Raw genomic sequence first — 20,325 nt, 5'->3', positions numbered from 1 at the left:
CGTATTTGCATGCCAAACTGCAGAAATGTCATGTATCCTCACTACATCCCCATGTGTCCTGGGATCTCACCAAGCTGTGCGGATTTTTTTATGCAACGCTTTTCTTCTCTGCTCCTCATCTGTAGCACAGTGTGGATGCCTCCTTCCACACCCAAGGCAGCTGCATTTAACATAACCCCTAGACAACAGGGGATGTTCAATATTTGTAAAACACGCAATATTTTATTACAGGGATCTAGGGCAATATGAAGTGCTCTAACAAATGCACGGCTACCTCCCCAGGGTCAACCTGCGACACAGGACAGCTATTGGGAATGTCTCGGTAGGCAGGCGAGATCCAAACCCCAGGTCCTAGGAAAAGCTTAACCCCACGTCAGCTGAGCTATAGGTGACTCCTTGCGAGCCAGTAACGATGGAAAGCAGCAGAGCTGAGGTGTGTTTATGTCGAACTCTACTTCTGGGGCACAGCCACGACCCTCCTCTGAACGTGACGCCGTGCAGACAACGCCAGTGACAGTGATAAGAAGAGAAGGAACGCTAACCACGTCTCTAGCACTTTCCAGACAGAAAAAAAATCACTATTCCCTGAGGGAAGGAGCAAAAGCTGAAGCACAGAGAAGTGAAATGATCTCACAAAAGTAGTGCGGGCAATCCTTGACAGCCAGGAGCAGAAGCGATGTCTCCAGGCTCCCGTCTCTCCCTCCTGGCACCTTGGTTCACCAAGGGTTGCTTCTGCCTTTGCAGGCTGAGCATCAGTGCCCCAGTGACATGCACGTTAGGGCATTCCTCATTAAAAGCTGTTCAGTTTCTCTACTGAATTTATAATACACATATATTTTTAAATATTCAGCAATCTAACGATGCTTTAAAGAAAATGAAAGCTGTATCAGCATTGCTACCTGCTCCTGTGCGATGTTATTAGCAGGGACTGCTGAAAAGCTCAACCCTTTCAGAGCTCATGCTAGAAAGGATGCTCCTGGTACCCTCACGTGGTGCCCACTGCAGCCTGAGCAGATGTCACACCACAGCATTCACTAGAAAGAAAGAGATTGAGCTGCTTTGCTTTCTACTTCCCTCTGACATAAACCTGCTTTGAAATCACGAACAGAAGATGCCCACTCCTGCGAAAATCACGTCATTATGTTGGTTTTCCATTTCTAAGACAAAGGTTCTCCTATGGGAGCTACTTACTCTGGGTGGTTGAGAGGTTGGCGAAGGCTGCCTTGGTGCGACCTGCTAACCACTCCAGGCTCTCGTGCATGTTGGCCAAGGCCTTCAGGTCGCTGACGTCCCGCAGGATCTCCTGTTGAGGAATGAGTTTATCTCCCAGGTTGCCAATGAGAACTTCTGACTCCTTGCCGAAAGCAGCCCTGAAATGCAAATCAAAGCCACTCTCAGAAATACAGCACAGGACAGCAAGGGGGAGACACCAGTAACACCATGGAGAAGGTTAAACCAGTCAGTGCATAACTGTTCCAGCACGGGGTCTCAAGAACGTTGTCTGGTGGAGTTTTTGAAGTCTTGTTACAGTGGATAAAATGTTCTGCAGCTCATGACACCTCTATTTCAGGGAGGTTTTTTCCTATCCTTCTCTCTGCATTTATAATCTCCGAATTTTACCTTATTCCTCACAGTTACAAACTTCACCCCAATCAACTCCCACGCCTCTTCCCCAGCCCCCAGCATTTACACCTTGCTGAGACATGCAGGTGCTTTCTGTGCCTCCCTGGGATATGCATAAATAACACACATGCAGTACTTTTAATCTTTCCTTGTAAAACAGCTCTTCCAATCCCCGATTCACTTTTTTTTCCCACGCATCTATCAAAAGAAATCTCCTGTGAAACCTGATGGCTTATCATGGCAAAGTGTCAAACAAATGATTTTGAGCATCAGTCCGTGCATTACTTTACTTGCACAGAGATAGCACCTGGTGAAAAATGACGACCAAGACAAATGTGTTTACCCCCCAAAAGCTGAAAAATTTTCTTTCAAGGTGTGTAACTGCTCACTCCACTGTCACGTTTCATCTTTTGCATTCAGATTTAGCTTTCCCAATACTTGTCTCCACGAAGAGCATGTTTGGTTATCTCCCAGAAGTATTTGCATGGCAAATATTCTCATCGCTTTTGCAGGTAAAGAGACTCCGGCATGACTTTTTGTGTACCATTAGGATGGAGAAAATCATGACATGGTTCCTACATTTAATTACAATAGCTCCTGGCTGAAACCAAGTGCATTTCATTGAAAGACTCTAAGTGACGGCACATTTACCATGGTCCTCAGTACACTCTTCCCATCATTAGTTGCTCTTTTTGTTATGAATTTGCATTCCACTTTCATTCAACTTTGCAAATCTCCACTTCCTGTCATTAGCTCTTTTATGAACTTACAATGAGGAATCATGCTGCTGAGCATAATAGCTGCAACGAGCTGCAGCAAAATAATCCCATCAGTGGCATTTTATATACTATCTAAGCAGTTTTATTGCCAGCATCTCCCTAGATTTGTGGGACTTCACTGTCACTTGAGAAAAAAAAAAAAAAAGAACGACTCTGAAATGGTTTCAAATTGCTCAATTGAATTCATTAAAGGCAAAAAATAAAAATAGCCTTCATTAAAAAAATCTCTTCAAGGATTTTCTTCTGCTTGACAATAAAAAATATGTTGCCTTAGGCTGTATCCCTCATACTATGGTTCGGGAGGAATCCTTATCTGTTGGCTGTGTCTGAGGACTGGGATGCAGGAACGTCTCCAACTCCAGTGGACTATGGCAGTGGTAATTCAGCTGTTCTTCCTCTCTGTAAGATGGGGCTAATTTTGATCCGTTCTGGCTATTAGAAATATGTTAAATCCTTTCTGAACTTCACAAAAGCCCGTAACAAGCTTCCCTGACCGGGCATTTCTTAGCTAGTCATGAGAGGTTAGAAAGCTTTGGGAAGTGAGGACAGCTGAGCAACGCATCCAAAGTCCAAACGGGCGTTCGAAGGTCAATACAAGATTGAACCGGGTGGACAAGTTCATAGCCAGGCTAGACCATTTCTTTTTTTTGTTTTTGTAAAGCATAATCTTTCTTTAAAGTAAAACATGTTATTGACTTCTACAGCAAACATGAAACACCTCACTTAACTCTACCCACCTACAAATGCTCAGATATCCTCATCTGTTCCTGTGGAGCAGAAGACATTTCAAAGATACGCTTTTTCCCCTCCAACCAAACCACTCCTGTTGACTTAGACTGTCAAATCCCACTGGCAACTGCATCAATAACTCAGAAAAGTAAGAAATGAAACATTTTGTGAATTTCTACCTTCATTAACATGGCTTTCCAACACAAAATGCTGTAGAAAAAGCACTTTTTTGGGAACCACGATTTGAGAGCTGTTAAATGAGGAGTCACTACCACGCCGCTGCCCACAGCCACGATTACAAATTCGGTTTTATCACGGGGACAACTCTTCTGCCTTCCCACACGCAAAGAGAAATGGTTTTGGCACCCCTTTAGATGGATACCCTGTGCATGAATAATACAGTGCTTTCAGTCAGGCTGGGAAAAATCTATACAATACAAAGCATGCTGTATTTCCTATTTTTGCTCCTGGGAGGAATACAAATAAGGTCTTCTATGGGAAGCTATACTCTGAAATGTTGTTGGGACCAATGCGATTCTGCCACTCGCTCTAAAACAACAGAAGTTTGTATCAAAAAGGCAGTAAATATATTTAATTGTTTTCTTTAATACCTATCCTTGACTGCAGAAACCCCAATTCACTCTTTCACACAAACTGAAACCTATAATAGAGACAACCTTCAGCAAGTAACTCCCTCTTAGAAGATAACTTTAAAGAGTTCTGGTGGATTCCTGTGATTTCAATTTAAACCTGCTGTTAGCAAACGTCTCCCTGAAGCAAATTTTTGCTAGTGTTCTGGATGCCTGCTTGAGAGAATATTCACTACATGCCTTTCTTTGTCTTTATTAAATTTGCAAGGCTAAACATTTAACAGGAAGGATATAAAAAAGCAAATCAACTGAATATCCAACTTTAACTCTGCTTTTTTGAATACCTACATTAAAATAGCATCTTCAGACCTTTGATTCCCATACAGCTTCTCAGCCAACACTTGTCACATTTGTATCTGTAAGCGTGTATCTAAGACAGAGCCAGCACATACAAAGAGATCTGCAGTCATCTTCTGCATTTAATTTATGAATTTTTGATGGTTCAGCAGGTACCCTTGGTTTGAATTACCACGATTTTGAAAATTCAAATCCCATCCTACCTTACCCATGAAGTTTGCTTTGGACCTTGCCCAAAGCTTCTGAGAACAATAAAAGATCCTACAACTTTTGGTGAGCACCCAAAGATGGAAATTTCCAGCCACAGAGTTGATATATTTTAGAAAGCGAGAAAACCTCATAACCAAGTGGTTCATAACAGAGTGTTTTACAAAACTGTAACAAAAGGCAACGCTCCACTCTTCTGCAATTAATTCAGCTGTGCATATACCCATGCTTAAGGCGGAGATTAATACTGCATATCAACTACACTGAGAATAAAGCAAGTCCAAGTGCCTTTTTTCACTGCCCAGCTGTTTCTTTGTGGGAACTCACTCTTCCTTATACCGATATCTGATGCCACACCGGTGCCACACCACTTCATTGCCCTTTAGTCTCGATTCCCATGGGATTTGTGTGCACTGCAACAGGGTTCACTCTTAAATCTCTGCTTTGTCAGAGCAGGCCGGCTGTGCTAGCTTAATCCTCGGATTAACTAAGCACCTCATTTTGTTTCCCTTTGTTAAACCATCTTCATTTCTCTATTTTTTTTTTTTTACTTTCCAAACACAGCGACCAGCCATGTGTCAGCTATAGATCCACGCTGGTCTCGTGGATACTGTATAGGATGCACAGCGCATCCTTGGCACAGTACCAGCAGGGACGGGGAAAAGCCGCTCTCCTGGTTCCCCGAAGAAGTCTTCTGCAGGCAGACCGGCTTCCTCCTCCTCTCCTCCAGCAACCAAGAGCAATGGTGATGCTTTTAAGGGATGAGCTGGTAATAAAATTAAACAACCTATTGAGCTAAACTGACTGGAAACAGAGGGACTGATGACAATATACGAGGCTTCCCCTCATCCATATTTCAGCATATACATGAGAGGACGGGAAACTCGTGTGTAAGGGACGAAAGGCCAGGGAAGAGCACGTGTGATAAATCAAGATGACCCGTACTACGTTTAAGGCACTCTGACCGTGCCAGAGCGGGACTGAAAAGCAGCCAAGTGTCCACATCAATACTGCAGAACGAGGAAGGAGGTCTCTGATGTACCCTTGGCAGCAGCTTTATGTTCACTTACTGCTCCTCTCCCTTTTCTCTGCCAAGAAATTAGTGTCAGTTATCCCTTTGGCAAATAATGCCGAGGAAATGGCTCGCTGGGAGGGTGCGTGGAGCTGCAGGAGGATGGGGGGACATCAAGCAAGCCCTTTGGGAAGCCCCCCAGGCACACACTGACCCAACGAGGACCTCCTGTCCTTTCTCACACCCTCTCGACCGCAGACCTCAGAGGGATGCTTTCCATTGAGCATCGGATGCTTGCAGAGAAGCAACAAAATTAATTTAAACCACAGATAAGAGCAGCGGGCAGAGCTGCGGCTGTAGAGGAAATACCCTAAAAGTACCTATTAAAGCGTGAACAGGACAAAGATGCAAATGCTCTAGGAAGCTTGGTGTTGTACCAAAACCACATTCAATTGAACACCCATGAAAATGTTAACGAAGACAATTACTGGGTAAAAAGCTTGCCATATAACAACCTAATATGCTACCTAATATAAAGCACTTAAAATACATATAGTATATCATATATACAGTCTCAAAACATGATACACATTATAATGGAAAGATTATAATGATAGTATTTGTATCAGTTTCATTGCACCTTTGCAACTTCTTTTGGATCAGTAGATTTTTCTATGTATTTATGTCATAGAAATTTCTACAACCTCTTTGTTTTCTGTTCCTGCACTTGAGCCATAGAGTTAGCCTGGAGACCGTGCTTAAAAACTGTACATAGAAACTACCCAGGCAGACAGATCTCCCCTTGATTAATTCAGAGAAATTCCCATTATGTTCTTATTTATAAAGAAAGAGCGAAAAGGTGGTTTGTTGCCTCATCTTGCACCAGAATTTGTTAAACTATCATAAAGAAATCATGCAAGCACCAAAACAAATAACCCACGTGGGCTTTTTCTGCAAAGGGAAGCCCTCTGAAATGATTTGCTGTTGCAAGAACAATAAAACCCAGCCCAGCCATCTTCCTGCAGAAGACGCCGTTTCACTTGTTTCAAAGATTCAGCACCTGAAGGTATTTTAAAAATTCAGCACGAGAACATTTTTCGCAGCACATCCAAACAGCATTGTAGTCCTGATAAAAAGCTGCTGCAAAGGATCCTCAGTGGATATAAATTCACCCTGCCAACCTAAGGTATTCGGCTTTAAAGGAATGAAGTTCTAACCCATCCTAAAAATGACCCAGATTTGAGGTTCATTGGGATTTGCAAAGCCTCGACAACAATTTGTGCATCTCTATTAAGGACCGGCGCGATTGGCGCCAGCGCTCCCTGGCAGCTCCAAATCTCTGCTGAGAGGTCGCAACACTGTCAAAAAGCAGACATCACTAATTGACAATTTTAAGCTGTAACATCACACGCCATCTTCTCGCTTAAATTTATTTGAATATTCTGGTCTTGTTAAGTTTATATTATACAATTTATCACAGCAGACAAGGAAGTGTCTTGGAGTATATTGTGTAGCTCTAATGATGTGATTTAGCGATATACAATCTTGTTAAAACAGGAGCTGTTATTAAATCTTTGTGGAGAAGCTGAATCTCCATATTTGTGCTCTGCCTTCCCCTCTATCCCTGCTACGCAGTTTAGGGGCACAGACATTACCCCCAAAAGTACGTTGGGAGAGCTGGGCATTGCTGCACTCATTTCAATAGACAATGCAATTTGTAGGGTTAAGGAATCTGAAGTTGGGAGATTCTTCCTGGATTCAGGTTCAGAATATATGTAATCCTCAAAAACCCCAAATCCAGCCCAAATCCTCCAAAACTTCTTTGTTTTCACAAGAGAAGCAAAGGCAGAAGGAAACTTCTCAGATATGGAGGTGCCCTGTGAAGATCCAGGTGCTTACTCAATTTTACACCTCTTGGATGAGACTCCCAGTAGCAATAGGATTTAGTATCATTTGTGCTCGTGATCAGGAACATTTTCCCGTAGGATCCAAAAAAGAGGTCTAGAAACCCATGTCATATGAAGTAGCAGACTGTCATCAAATGGAAATGACTCACACCTATGGTACGCTCAGGTTCATAGTCCCAGTAGAGGGAAAAAAGGTCTACAGTCTGCTGCCAATCTTACAAATTTATCCTTTCACCCTTTAGAAGTATGGTGAATATAATAAATAGAGCCTGAGAAATTGGAGAGGGAGACCTTTTATTCTTGAGAGAAAGAGAACCAAGGAAAGACAGACAGAAAAGCTACAACTGAGAATGGGAGGGAGAGCTAAGAGTAAAGAAGGGGAAAAGCCTTCCATAAACCATCAAGGCTTCAGAAAAGGACCACGGAGCAGGAGAAATACTAAGACAGCAAAAGAGAATAAAAATAACAGAAAGCTCCAAACCTAACACCACAAAAAACACCCACCAGACAGCAGATGGAACAACCTGAGATTTAGCTTTTGATGAAAACTTTGGCCAGTGCCTTCTGGCTGCCCAGAGAGGTGGAACGAGAGAAGACCGCCCTACCCCAAGGTAGGACCTGAACTCCATGCTTCTGCCATCACAGCTCTCCCTTTGCACCAAGGGAAGGACTTGATGGTTCAATGCAACTGTCCCAGCTCGTTCCCAATTCTGCTTTCCAGGCTTGCACAGACTGTTTATTTACACAATGGGAAGTTTACAGCATGTTGATCCTTTTGGAAACAGCTGAAGTAATTCAAGCTGTGACCAGTCCTAGGAGCTCTGGACCAACCTCTTGAGTTTACTGCCCTGCTCTCTGGGGCAGAGCTCAGGGGATCCTTTCTAATCCACTGCGGTGTAAAATCACACCTCAGACCACTAGCTCCTTTAACTCTGCATCTTGCTCCCAAGGCTAAGCAAAGCTTTGCGTTTGGAGTAGAGATGTGCTCAATCCGTCCACCATCAGCTGCGCGCGCTCTGCCCCATGAAATGGAAAGGAGAGGAGATTTCATTCTCTGGAGGGTACCCCGGTGTCTTTGATGCTGTTGGGTAGATGATGTGCTGCATGCCCCATGGGAGCTGAGGCGAGATAGTGGTTCCCAAGACAGTCCCAATATATATCCAAAACTGGAGAGTACCTCTATTGCTCCCATCATGTCTTCTGGAGGGACACCCTTTAGCCCATCCCTGCTCTCTTCCTTTAGCCTGACATTTTTGTCTTGTCCAACAGTGACACATTTCCAAAGCAGACCCACATCTGCATGCAGGCTCGAGCTTTACGTTGGAAATACAGTCAGAGGATCAGCATTAACTAAACCAGGGGGAGAGAAGAGATCCTAGTAAGTAGCGGGGATAGTGTAACTGTTCTGACCAATGCCATTTGGATGATTTGGTGAAGGATCTGCTATTGCACAGGTGCCCTTCCATGTTGCATGAATATACATACCCCCCTCCTTTTGGTGTAGAGCAAGGAGGGATGAGCATTCTCAAGTGAACAGGAGAGGCAGGGGAAGAAGCAGCAGGCAGCTGGAGCACCCTGCAGTCAGGTTATCCTCATTAAAAAAACAAAAGCAGTGAAAGGCAAAGTCATGTGGCACATGGAGACACTGAGAAGTGTTTTTTTTTATTGCTCCATTAACTTTAACCTGAGAATCTGATCCCAAGTTCAGTGTTCAGGAGCTTGCTGGAATCAAAAGGTGAGAAGAAAATCACCATCCTCCTCCTAAAACAGGTTTGGTATCTCAGATCCGCAACCAGAATAATCTGCGTTGTGGTAATCTTCAGACCAACATGGGGTTTCCAGGCAAATCTGTTGCCCCGTGAATTGCCAGCACGCCTTCCTCAGCGCCCCGAAGACGTGGTTTCCCTTGGGTGCACAGCACCCTTGCCCCCTGCCTCCCCTCGTGCTGCAGGGCTGCACCGAAAACCAAGAATTTCTGCTGTAACTCGAGCGCGACCAGATCTGAAGTTCTTTTTACATTGCTTTTCCTCGTCAAAGGCAAACCTGGAAATGATACATCTTTGGGTTTTATCACCAACATATCTGATTCAGTAATGAACTGAAGGCTAACCTTTATAAAGCGATAAGGGCAGCATATTTCACACTCACCCCAGTGCCAAATAGCCTTCAGAGCTTTAAAAACTAATTATACGAATAGAGGCATGACTTTTCTTTCCTTTCTCCCCTTGCCAAGTTCTGAGCTACTATAATATGCTCAATCAGGTCCCTTTGTCTGGCCAACCACACCAGAATATTAATGGGGAGATTCTGCTAGTATCTTACCCTGCCTTTTGACATCTATTCGCAAAAGAGATAGTGGCGGGTTAAGACAACAAAATCAATCACTGTCAACACAGATATGCATGAGGTTTTTTTTTGCAAAGACATTGCGTTTGGGTTCTTCTTTTTAATTAAAAAAATGAGTTACAGGAAACCTAGGGAGGGGGAGGGAAAGAAAACTGTGCACTGATATCTCATCCTGCCACAGTACAAAAACTGGTGGTAAACTTTCAGGACGCATTTAATTTAGCAACACTCATAAAGGGATGCTGCTGAGTAGTTCAAGCACTGCTGTCAGCCTTGTTTTATGTCCGAAAGGAACATGCTTCCATGTTTCATCAAGCTTAAACCTTCCTTTCCAGGAAAAGGATGTTTAGTCCTGTCCCTGCTAGCCGAGGAGTGGGGTCTGTGAACACAGGTGGGTATCTGTATATTAAGGTTTTAAATATCTTGGATGGTTAAAATGAGAATAAAATGAGCTCTCCCAGGCTCTCCCGCCACAGCCATGACCCTAATAACCAAGGTATCTGCAGGACCCATTTCCCTTTGGCTCCCTTTTGCTGTGTTCAGGCAGTGATGGCTACAGCAGAATTATTCCCAATTCATCAGCAGCGCCAAGAGGAAGAGAAAGAAGCAACAGCAGTGAAGAAATCACATTCCTTTGTATTAGGTGAAAGTCTGCAAAAAGTCTGCTTAAATGGAAAGATGACAAAAAATTGGACGAGCAATTAATTTTATTTTGAAGCTTTCAGGAGAGATCTATTCAACCATGCACAGATTCTTGAGGAAGTTTATAGGCCATGTCGCTTACCATCAATGGCTAAAACTGGCCCAGACCAATTATTATCATTTAAATTAATGCTACAGGAGCATTCACACGCCACTCTGAGGAGCCGAAGCTTAATACATGATGCTCTGTGCAAACAGATACTGAGAAAAGATCTTTGTCCTAATGTTTAGGCTAAAAAAAAGACACGGTACAGGAGCTTTTCCCAGTGAATTCCATGTAGATGACCTAATAGGCTTTCCACTCTAACACCTCCAATACAATTTCACAAAATACTTCAATTAATGAATAGTAAAATGGCAATATTGGAATAAAACGTTGGCACTGCTAGCATCAGACTGAGCTCGGCCATCAGATTTAGCCTGGCCAGGAATTTACACTAGCAGATTACGCTCAGGCTGTAGTACCCAGCATTGCGTCCACGGGAGCTCTGGTGTCCCACACTGACAGCTCACAAATCACAATAAGAACCAGGAGGGCATCCCAACACCTTTCTGTGCCAAGAACAAAGGATAAATGCAAAGGCAAAGATGGAGGCTAGGACTGAATCGATGAATTGCAAAAAACTCAGGGATTGCACAAAGACCTCACGGGCTCTGCATCCTCACTCTTCCAGTATCACTGAAGATTTTTTGAAACACTGGCAAAGCTGGTTATCCCCACTGCAGTATGAGCAAACGTTTCTGTGACTAGACATTTTTATACTCTTCGTCGTTCCTCTCTTTAGACTGCATCATCTTTATGTTATTGTGCTTGCATTCAGTGAATAAGTAAAATGACAATCTGGGCAAATTAGACTTGTAATTTTCAACAGCTTCACTTATTCCTACAGTTTTATAGCCAAATGCCAATCAAGGAAGTGATGAATAGTGATGGGAATGTGCAGACAAGCTTTTTGACTCACTGGAATGACAAAGAGGACCTGTTTCTTCAGGAGGCGTCAACAATTCAGAGACTAAGCCATTTACAGTGTGCAGGGAAAGGCAATCTGCCTACTTACAGGCTTTCACTTGCCTGAACAGGTAGAAACAATCTGGTTTGAGCACAGCAAGGTGCCTCTGAAAGAATCCCCTTTGGAAGTACACCAATATTTTTCATTTGACTCTCCTTACATACCTCCTGGTGTTGGGACAGAGGAGAAACACCACCAGGTCACGGCTCAAATGGAGGACAGCTTTGGTGACAATGCCCGTTTTGGGAATTCCTGCCCAGTACAACCAGCTGGCCCCTCCATTAGGTCGCGGACTGCTGCTCTCTTCATTGCATGGGTGATAAGAGTAGCACCATCAACCAGGACAAGGATCTGCCTGAATTAAAAGTAATCCTGTCTTTCCCTCCCCAGTCCCAGCCACTTTCCTGACTCGATTCACAAGCATGATTCTTCAAATAGCCTTGTTTGAGCAACACAGTGAGCAGAAATGAGCAATAAGGGCAGGGAAGCAGCAAGCTGGCACTGCCACTGAAGCTCCTTACTGAACTATGGTCTCCCTCTCTTCTGGCCTTGTTGCATATGAGAAGCTCTGCTTCCTCCTTTCTCTTGAAGGATAAAGAGCTTCAGGATGGTTTATCTACCAATCCATCATACGACTGATAAGCAAAGCCCAGAAACATCCCCCGAACAGGTAATTTCCTTAATAATTTCTCAATACCATCAAAAGAACCAAATCCAGGCAACACACAGGAAGTTCTCAGTTCAGCAAAGCTGGTGCCTGGGATTAAAATCACCCAGCGTAATGGCATGTGGACTCAAGTTTCATTACTCTACTTACCTCTTCTCACACCTGGGGACACAACAGCTATGCAAACACCATAATTATTTTGTTTCCAGCAAGTTTTACTGTTGTTGCTACTCTCCTTGAAACCCTTTTACAACTTCATAAAATATTTTACCTTATAAAGTCTTCTTCCTCCTCTCTCTTGGGTCTCAGTTGCTTGGGCTGAGCCATGTTGCTCCAGTTGGGCAGAGATTTCAGGAGCCTGCTAATATCGTCATCTTTAGCCCAGGACGCACTGATCACCAGCTTTTCATCCGACTGCACGATGCTCCTAGGGGGAAAGCAGCAACAATCACATTAGTGCGAAGCAAATTGTACTTTTCACGCAATTCCGCAGATATTCGTTAAAATCCCTATCACATACAAAGGTGCATTAAGCATTAAGGAAGGGGTCTAAAGAGGAATTCAACAAAGCGCTCGTGTGGAAGGCACGGCAACACGGGTAGACAGAATAAAGATTCTCTTAAACTCACAACTCTTGATGTACTTTCACAGAGTCCTTTAAGGGAAAAAGGGCCATGTTCTCCCCACCCTTGAAATCATTCAACCTGCAATCATTTACACAACCAGAGGAGGTCATTCTGTACTAGAAGAGAGAGAAGGTAGTTTCTCCATGGCTCATTTGTTCTCTGCAATCTCAATCGAGCTCGCCAGCCACTGCTGATTGTGTTGTGACTGCAACGTGGAAACCTGCCCAGGAAGACCTGGGTGGAAGCCACCAGCTCACCGCACACCAGCTGGCCGAGCTTGGGGACCAGGTCTGAAGCAATGAAAGGAAATGAAGGGTCCAGGATCTTCTCTCCAGTCATCCAAAACATCTGATAATAGAGATTTCAGCTAAATCGTATGTATGTGTGAAATCGACTCAAAGATCGCAGCATATTCCAATTATGAAGACTTTACCTGTTTAATATTTTTGGCAGTGTAACTAATCTGAATTCCTCACTGGCAACTGCAGGAGACAAACAGGATGCTGTATTTGGAAAAGTCAATTAGGTGCCTATTTTTTGTGTTGGGATTGCTCAGGAACAACCATCAGCATAGTCCTCGTCAACGTTTGCTACTTCACTGGCACACCGTGACTAGAGAGGGGAACATCTTCTGCCATTCTTGGGTTGGTCAGGAGACAGCAAGGGTCTGGGAGGTCTTTTTCCATCTCTTGGAAAAGGCAAGCGGGAGTTAGGGTTCCTGGTGTTTCCTTCTAGATCCTATCACTGATTTCCTTCTCTGGTGAGCACCTGGAAGGCTCTTCTTCTAAGAGGTCCTTGCATGGTGACCAGTTGGACTGCTTCTCCAGCCCAAGAAGAAACATGTGTGACTTGTCCACATCACTCAAAGCAAAAGCATGGTGGTGACCTCTCCAATGGGCAGCAGCAGGATTTTTCCCTGCCCTCTGTAAAGGGAACATGGCAAACCCACCGAACAAGCAGCACAGTGCGACTTGAGAAAGGAAGCAACTGAAAAGACAAGGTCTTAGAGGTCCTGTTCCTATCGAGAGGCTTAGCTGCAGGTTAACAATAGAATCGAGATCTCCCTTGTGCACCAAGAGATGGTGCAAAAATACAGAAAAGGCTCTGGGACGTGTGTTTCCCCTCAAACACCTACCACCCCTTTGCTCATGAGGCTACAAGACACCGAGAAATAATGCAGGTTTGCTGTGTCCTACAATGCAAGGGGTTGGACTGTAAATGCCAGATAGATCTTTTTCTGTTACTGTCCCCCAGAAAAAACGGCTTCTCCAACATGGATGGAAACTTTGTGCATCAAAAAGATGCAGAGATTCAATACTGGATCTGTCAGCCAAGAACTGGAGTTGCTGGGTGTTACAGTACGGACGTATCCGTGCTGGCTCAGCCCATGTCAGCTCAATGTGGACCTTGCAGTGCCATTTACTCGGTTGCACGCTTCTGGATCCAAGCTAGGATGTTGCATGGGGCAAAGAGATGCTTAGAGCTGTCACTAGCATTCAGGTGGTGATTTTGGGAAGGGTCATGCAAGATCACAATAGAGACCCTGTACATTTCTAAGGGGTTTATGTGGATTAACCAGCCTCATTTTAAATTTCCTGAAAGGTATATTTTGGTCAATAAATAGAAATAAAAGTAACAACACACTGACTATCTGCATTTTGAAAAGGAAAACAGTGAAAAAATGATTGAAATAGGAGCCAAGGCTGCTCTATCTTGAAACAGAGCAGATTACTTCTTTTCCCACCAGCATGGAGCAACTTATCACTCCTTTCACCTACCACCAAGAAAACAACCTCTGCTCCGTAAGTACACACAATTTGTGAAAATGAATTTGTCACATGCGCTTATATATATTTTCCTTCTCTTTAAATTTCATGTTCAATCTGCCACAGACAAAAGAATGAATTTTGTTTCCAGCCGCAGAAGACCTCGGCGTCAAAATTTCAATTTGGCCTTCTGCTGCTGTTAGGAACTTGGTGTTTTTCCACTTATGAAAAAAGGGCTCTTTTTTTCAACCTGGTGAAATCCGAGGGGAAAAAAAAAAGCTCCACCAGAATCTCTGACATCCGAGATGGAAAAACTGAATTCGATGATATCTGGCCATTTCTCTGCCAAGGCAAGACAACTGTTCCATTGAATATATTAGCCAGTACTTTGTCCTCTCCAGATTTAAATGACTAAAGTAATAGTCTCCTTCCCTTGGGAGTCTATTTCACAGTTGAACAAATCTAACTCTTGGATAAAAAAAAAATAATCGTGATACTGTGCTCGTGTTTTATTTTACTCAATTTCATCCCATTACTCCCTGTTATTTCCCCTTACAGCAGCCTCGGCTCTCACCACTTTCACTATTTACTCTCTTCAGTTATTTACAGCCTTATCTGAGCCCTTGAGATGTCTACGAATGCAAGTCATCTTTGGGAGTCTTCTGATGGAGTTATACAGAGGACAGAGCTACCTCTCTGTTTTATGATCCTTATTATCTGCTGTCCTCAAATCCTATTGCTTTTTAGAGTGGGTGTTGGAGGAGGAGAGATGGGAAGATGTTTGGCTGCTATAGCAAGTTGCAAACTGAGCTTGATGTCCTTGCTTTTCTAGGGTCAGTTTTTTCCGAAAGCCTAACCCACATGATTCCTGCTTTTCTCGCCTTTCAGCGATGTGGTACTCATGGGTCCACTGGAGCCCTAAGCCAAATTCTCCATTGAAATCAATAGGGAGCTTCAAATTAATCGATGCTGGGACACTGCCACCACTATGTGGGTCCCTTGGAATTATGTCCCCATTCTTTCTCATGATTGCAACACCTTCTAATTTTTATTGACAGGTTGGTTTTACTCCAACCACCCCCTCATTAAGGAAGATGTTAAATAGGGCGGTACATACCCCGATCTCCGTTAGGCGCCCAGCTTTTCCCATCAATTACAGAATCCTTTTTCCCCACCTTTTCTTTCTAGTATCTCAGCCAGTTTTCAACCTCCGTAACTTCTATCAATGTCAATCTAATTCGGGTCCTCAAGTAAATTATCACAAGACAGGATGACATGTTTTAGTACAACTCAAAACGCTTCCTTTCAAACACCCCCCCCTTCTCCCAAACTCCTATGTAATTTTTCCTGCTTCTGTAATAGGGTTACTTGCTACCACCAGTGCCATAATCAACTAATTAATTCACAGCTCAACGGGCCAAGGAAAATGCCATCTGTTTGTACCCAGCTCCCGGGAGCAGGTAGGGAATAGGTGTAACACTTACACAGGTGATGGCACATGAGTGAGGAGGGTTCACCCCTCCACAGCTCGGTGGGTTTTATCCAGAAAACATCTGCTGGTGGTAGTGGTCCCAGGTTTGCACCACTGCCACCCCGAGCTGGGAATAGAGTGATGGGGTACGTCCCCGCACACAGCTGGGGGGCCATGGTTTTTCATTAAGAAAACATCTGGGGGCCATAGGGGTTAATTGGACTCTGTTGCCTTGTGCCAAAGGTATTTGGAAATTATTTTTTTTCTCTTCGCAGGGCCAAGGTGATGTTTCCGTGCTGAGCCCTGCTCACACTGCTGAAGAGTTTAAAAGCATGCTCAGCATGTGCCAGGTACCTAATGGCCTGTGGGAGACAGAACCCTGCCCAAAAAGAGTCAAAAGGGCAACTGGAAAACCAAAAAGTTAATGCAAGAAGGGGAAGAGGCCAGTAAGAAGCAGTAAACTGAGTGGCAAGAGCATTTCCTAGGGACTTGAGAATTCCCGTTTGACCACAGACCCTACACCTTGGATAAATACATCTGCTCCTCATTTCCTTATCAATAAAAAGGGGCTTAGTTTTATTTTGCCTGGCTGGAAAGCAGGAACCGTGATTTTTTTTTTTTTTTCCCCCCATAACATTTGGAGAGTTTTAGGTCCAGTTTTACCCCACCTAATTTTACAGATTCAGCTGAGCCAGTTCAGCCAGGAGGCTGGTCACCATAAGCTGCTCTTCACATGCCAATGAAGAGAGCTGGGCACCTCCAGAGAGTTTAGGCATTTTAATTAAGGTGAATCACTCTTTGGAAATGTCCATCTCTTTTTACAGACTAAAGAGAGTTATTTGGGTGAGTGGTGCCTTTACTCAGACTCTTCGGATAGGTTGAAAAATGCACAAAAGGATGGCTGTTCAAGGGAGAGAGGATGAAGATTGACAAGAAGGATGTAGACACACAGGACAGAGCTTAAACTTGGAAAACAAAATAAGAATGTGCAAATTCAGCGTGAACATAACTAAACATGGGGCCAACTTCCGTAGAAAGACATGGAAAGAGATTGGTTTTAGTGCTCAAGACAGCAAACCTTGTCCAAGAAGGGTGTTGGCAAGAGATTAAAAAGAAAGACTCATGTTAAGGGTAGCTACCTTGAACCGGTCAGGTTTTTGCCTGTCCCTGTGATTCCTTCTATGGCCTTGCAGTATTTCCCAAAGCCCCATAAAAATGGTTTAACTATACAGGCTTAACTCAGGAGTACAGCTGCTTTCATAGAAATTTGCTGAAGAAGCCGCTAGACGTGGGCTGGACAAGACTTAAGAAAAGTACTGCCAACACAGCAGGAGGTTTTGTGGCTCTGTCTCCCATTTCTGTTTTCATTTTAATACCCAACCCCTCATAAACCAGTCAGAAAACATAACTCACATTTGTAAACAGTTTGCGTCAAACTGAAATTGCACTTCTCACAAACATGTAATTTGCAGAAGACATCTCACCTACATCAGATTAAATACGCTTCCGAAATTCGTCATCAATTAAAACAAGAAAATCCATAGTTGCTACTTATATAAATGTCCAATCCATTCATATCCAGCCCTGTCAGGTTTTTTTTGCATTCACTAGAAAATCAGAGCCAAATGGAAATCAAACATGAAAAATCTCAGCTGTGCATTTCTTAGTGCTGACGTCCTGACAGAGCTATCTGTTCTGCAAAGGACTCCAAATAAAACAGTCTTGCTTTGAGGAGCCTGTATTTGAATACATTTCATCCACGTTTGCTCATACTCCCCTTCAAGAAACACATGCACATGGGGAACGAACGAATGCCATGTGCAAATCTTGCATAAACCATCTCTCTGGCTTCCCGAATTCTCACTATCTTGACATCTCAAGAACAGACACACACTCCCTTGCTCCGATAGCTTCGCCTGATCATATTAGTACACAGCTCTAGGGAGTTTTCTCTGATTTTAAGCAGCTATAAATGATCCTTCCTCCACTAACTTTATCAACATGAGGATTTACCCGTCTCAAACCCCCAGGGAAAACCCTGGTGCAAAGGGCAAGGCTGCGCGGAGCCGTACCGACGTGAGATCCCTGCAGAGGGCATAACGTCCCCGCGGATCGAACCGCTCGCCCTGGGAAAGGCGGGTAGCTGCTATATTCCTCTGCATCATTTGAAATGTATATAGATTTCTATTTCAGTCAGTCATTTGCTAGCAGCAAAACTGGAACATTTCCTGTTTTTCCTCCTGCTGTAATCAGGATATTGCCAAATTAGGGCTGTCCTAATTACTCCTCAGCAGGTGCCAAATCCAAGAATGGTATCAGCAAAGGAAGGAAGGAAGGACCTTTAAGTTCAAGCCAAAGAAATTACATCTATTGTCTGGCTCCAGTCAGTGAAGTTTCTTATAAAATACGAGCATTTTGGACAACGGTGCATGAGCGGCTACCAATTTAGACGAGCGCTCAGACAAAGTTTAGCCCACATATGTGCTCACTGCTATTGTTGGCATTATTAATAATAATAATGAGCCTGTACGCAGCCGCTCGCCAGATGAAGCTTCTCCTGAATGAAATCAGGCAATAGGAAATAATTTCTTAATGCTCTTGGTCAGAAAACACAAGGGGCTTTTTCAGCTTTCCCTGCTATCGCCAGCCTCAATTAGCTATTAAAGGAGATTATGTATAGCAGCTATTATAGCCCACATTGCCGCAGCATCTTTAGTGTCTTTCAATGCAAGTATTTATCCCCGCGGTGCAGGGCATGCTCCTGGCCCCCCTCTCCAGGGAGGGCCATTTTACAGACGGGCAACTGGGATGTACAGAGAATAAGTTACTTATCAACGGTTACCCAGGAAATCTCAGATAAAGCAAGTACCCGAAGGACTTAAACCGAACGACCCAGCATGATAACTCTGTGCCCAGTGGGACTACGCTCTGTTCAGCTTCCGCGCCGTGGTTGGGGAAGCCGTTAGAGGTGGATCACCCGAAAATGCTAATGAACAAAGACAGCCAAGGATAGAGCATTTGATGACCCCCTGAAAGAATAAGTTTACAGAAAGGGTTTGGGAAAGTTTCACAAAACCCAGTGTGTGTGTATTTATATGGTGTGTTGTGGTTACTAATTCCACGTTGCTACGAGATGTGAATACTCAAATCTCAATATAATTAATCAAAATCTAGCTGAATCTCTTGGGAACACTCAAATGGAAGGATTTGACTTGTTTTACAAGAGAGCAATAGCTATATACAGCTATTTATGCTAAAGATGATGCCTTATACTCTCCATCTCCAACCTGAGGTCACCTTTTGCCTGATTAAGAGAAAAACCGCGTGGTTTCTAAACTACTACCACTGTCACCCACGTTTAAAAAGCCTAAACCGCAGTGTGATGTGGATAAAGTCACTGGGAAGCCAAGACTCTTCATATGCCAATGATCATTATTTCAGATTTTTTCCCCACCTAGAAAGACATATCCTTGACCATCCGAGCAGAGATGATGTCTAGAAGTAACTCCTGCCTACTCATGGTAAAACTGCAAAAGCCCACGACCAGTATCTCCAGCATATATTGGTTTCCAAGCCTGTACCTGTAGGCAAGGGTGCAGGTGTCCTTGTACTCCTGGAGTTTCACACACACCATGTTGAGGAACTGATCCGAATAGGCGCTCAAGTCGTGCATCAGGTTCATTAGGTCTTGAACAGTCTTCTCCACAATTACCGTGCTCTGGAAAAGAAACAAAAGCAGAAGTATGAATAGCAGTTCAGCATATATCTTAATTTTAGCCTTCTCATGTTTTGCTAATTAGAGTCACAGATGCAACTGTACAGCTGATGCTCCCCAACGCTGAGCAGATGCTGGAGCAGTCCATGCCACCGAGTGACGTAAAGCAGAACAAATGAAAAAAAAGAAGAAACCGTGCAAGAAATGAAGAGGGGTGGCTTAGGGGTTTGAATGTCAGGTCTGAAAGTTTGGATTTCTGAGCCAGTTGCTGAGGACCAGCAGAGTTCACCAGGTCTTTCCTTCACTAGATGAAACCTGAAAACCCCAAAGTGTGATTTTTAGAGGAACCAGGTACACACAGCTTCTCTGAGCTCTGCTTGGACTTGCAAACCCCGAGCGTTTCAGCCTGACAAATACCTCTGGACTCACAGATTGCAGGCTACCCTAAAGACCAGGGATTTCACCCATCACTCCCATTCATACAAGCTGCATGTGTAGAGCACGAGCCTTCTGCTGGCCGCTGAGGTTTAGGGAGCACCTTGCAATCCTCTTGTTACCCCAAGCAGTGTACTACAATCATAGGAACAAGAGGGCAAATCTGCAAACCAAAAATGCGGCTCCACATCCCATAGATGAGCAAGTTCGGACAGCCTGCAGGAGGAGGTACCATATATCTGATAATGTCCGAGACTTAAACAGCTCTGGATGAATTTTGAGATTTCTGAGCCACCCCAAGGTGACTTGGCACAGTTTGTATTTGTAACACTGCCTGCTGTATTTAATTTGGTTGCTACAAACCAGACAGAAGGAAGGTTATC

General features: G+C 43.8%; 1 protein-coding gene across 1 annotated transcript in view; it reads right to left on the bottom strand.

The window, feature by feature from the left end:
- EXOC4 (exocyst complex component 4) overlaps nt 1-20,325 on the bottom strand; it is a 414,930-nt gene that overhangs the window by 54,985 nt on the left and 339,620 nt on the right. Inside the window, exons 12-14 of the mRNA XM_052789476.1 lie at nt 19,374-19,510; nt 12,201-12,356; nt 1,192-1,370 (exon numbers count right to left, since the gene is read on the bottom strand). Coding sequence (XP_052645436.1) covers nt 1,192-1,370; nt 12,201-12,356; nt 19,374-19,510 — 472 coding nt within the window. The remainder of the gene's footprint in view (nt 1-1,191; nt 1,371-12,200; nt 12,357-19,373; nt 19,511-20,325) is intronic.

The sequence above is a fragment of the Harpia harpyja genome, chromosome 6, assembly GCF_026419915.1.
Source record: "Harpia harpyja isolate bHarHar1 chromosome 6, bHarHar1 primary haplotype, whole genome shotgun sequence".
Classification (NCBI taxonomy): Eukaryota; Metazoa; Chordata; class Aves; order Accipitriformes; family Accipitridae; genus Harpia; species Harpia harpyja.
Note: the sequence above shows the minus strand (reverse complement) of the source record. Positions and strands in the feature narration are given on the sequence as shown.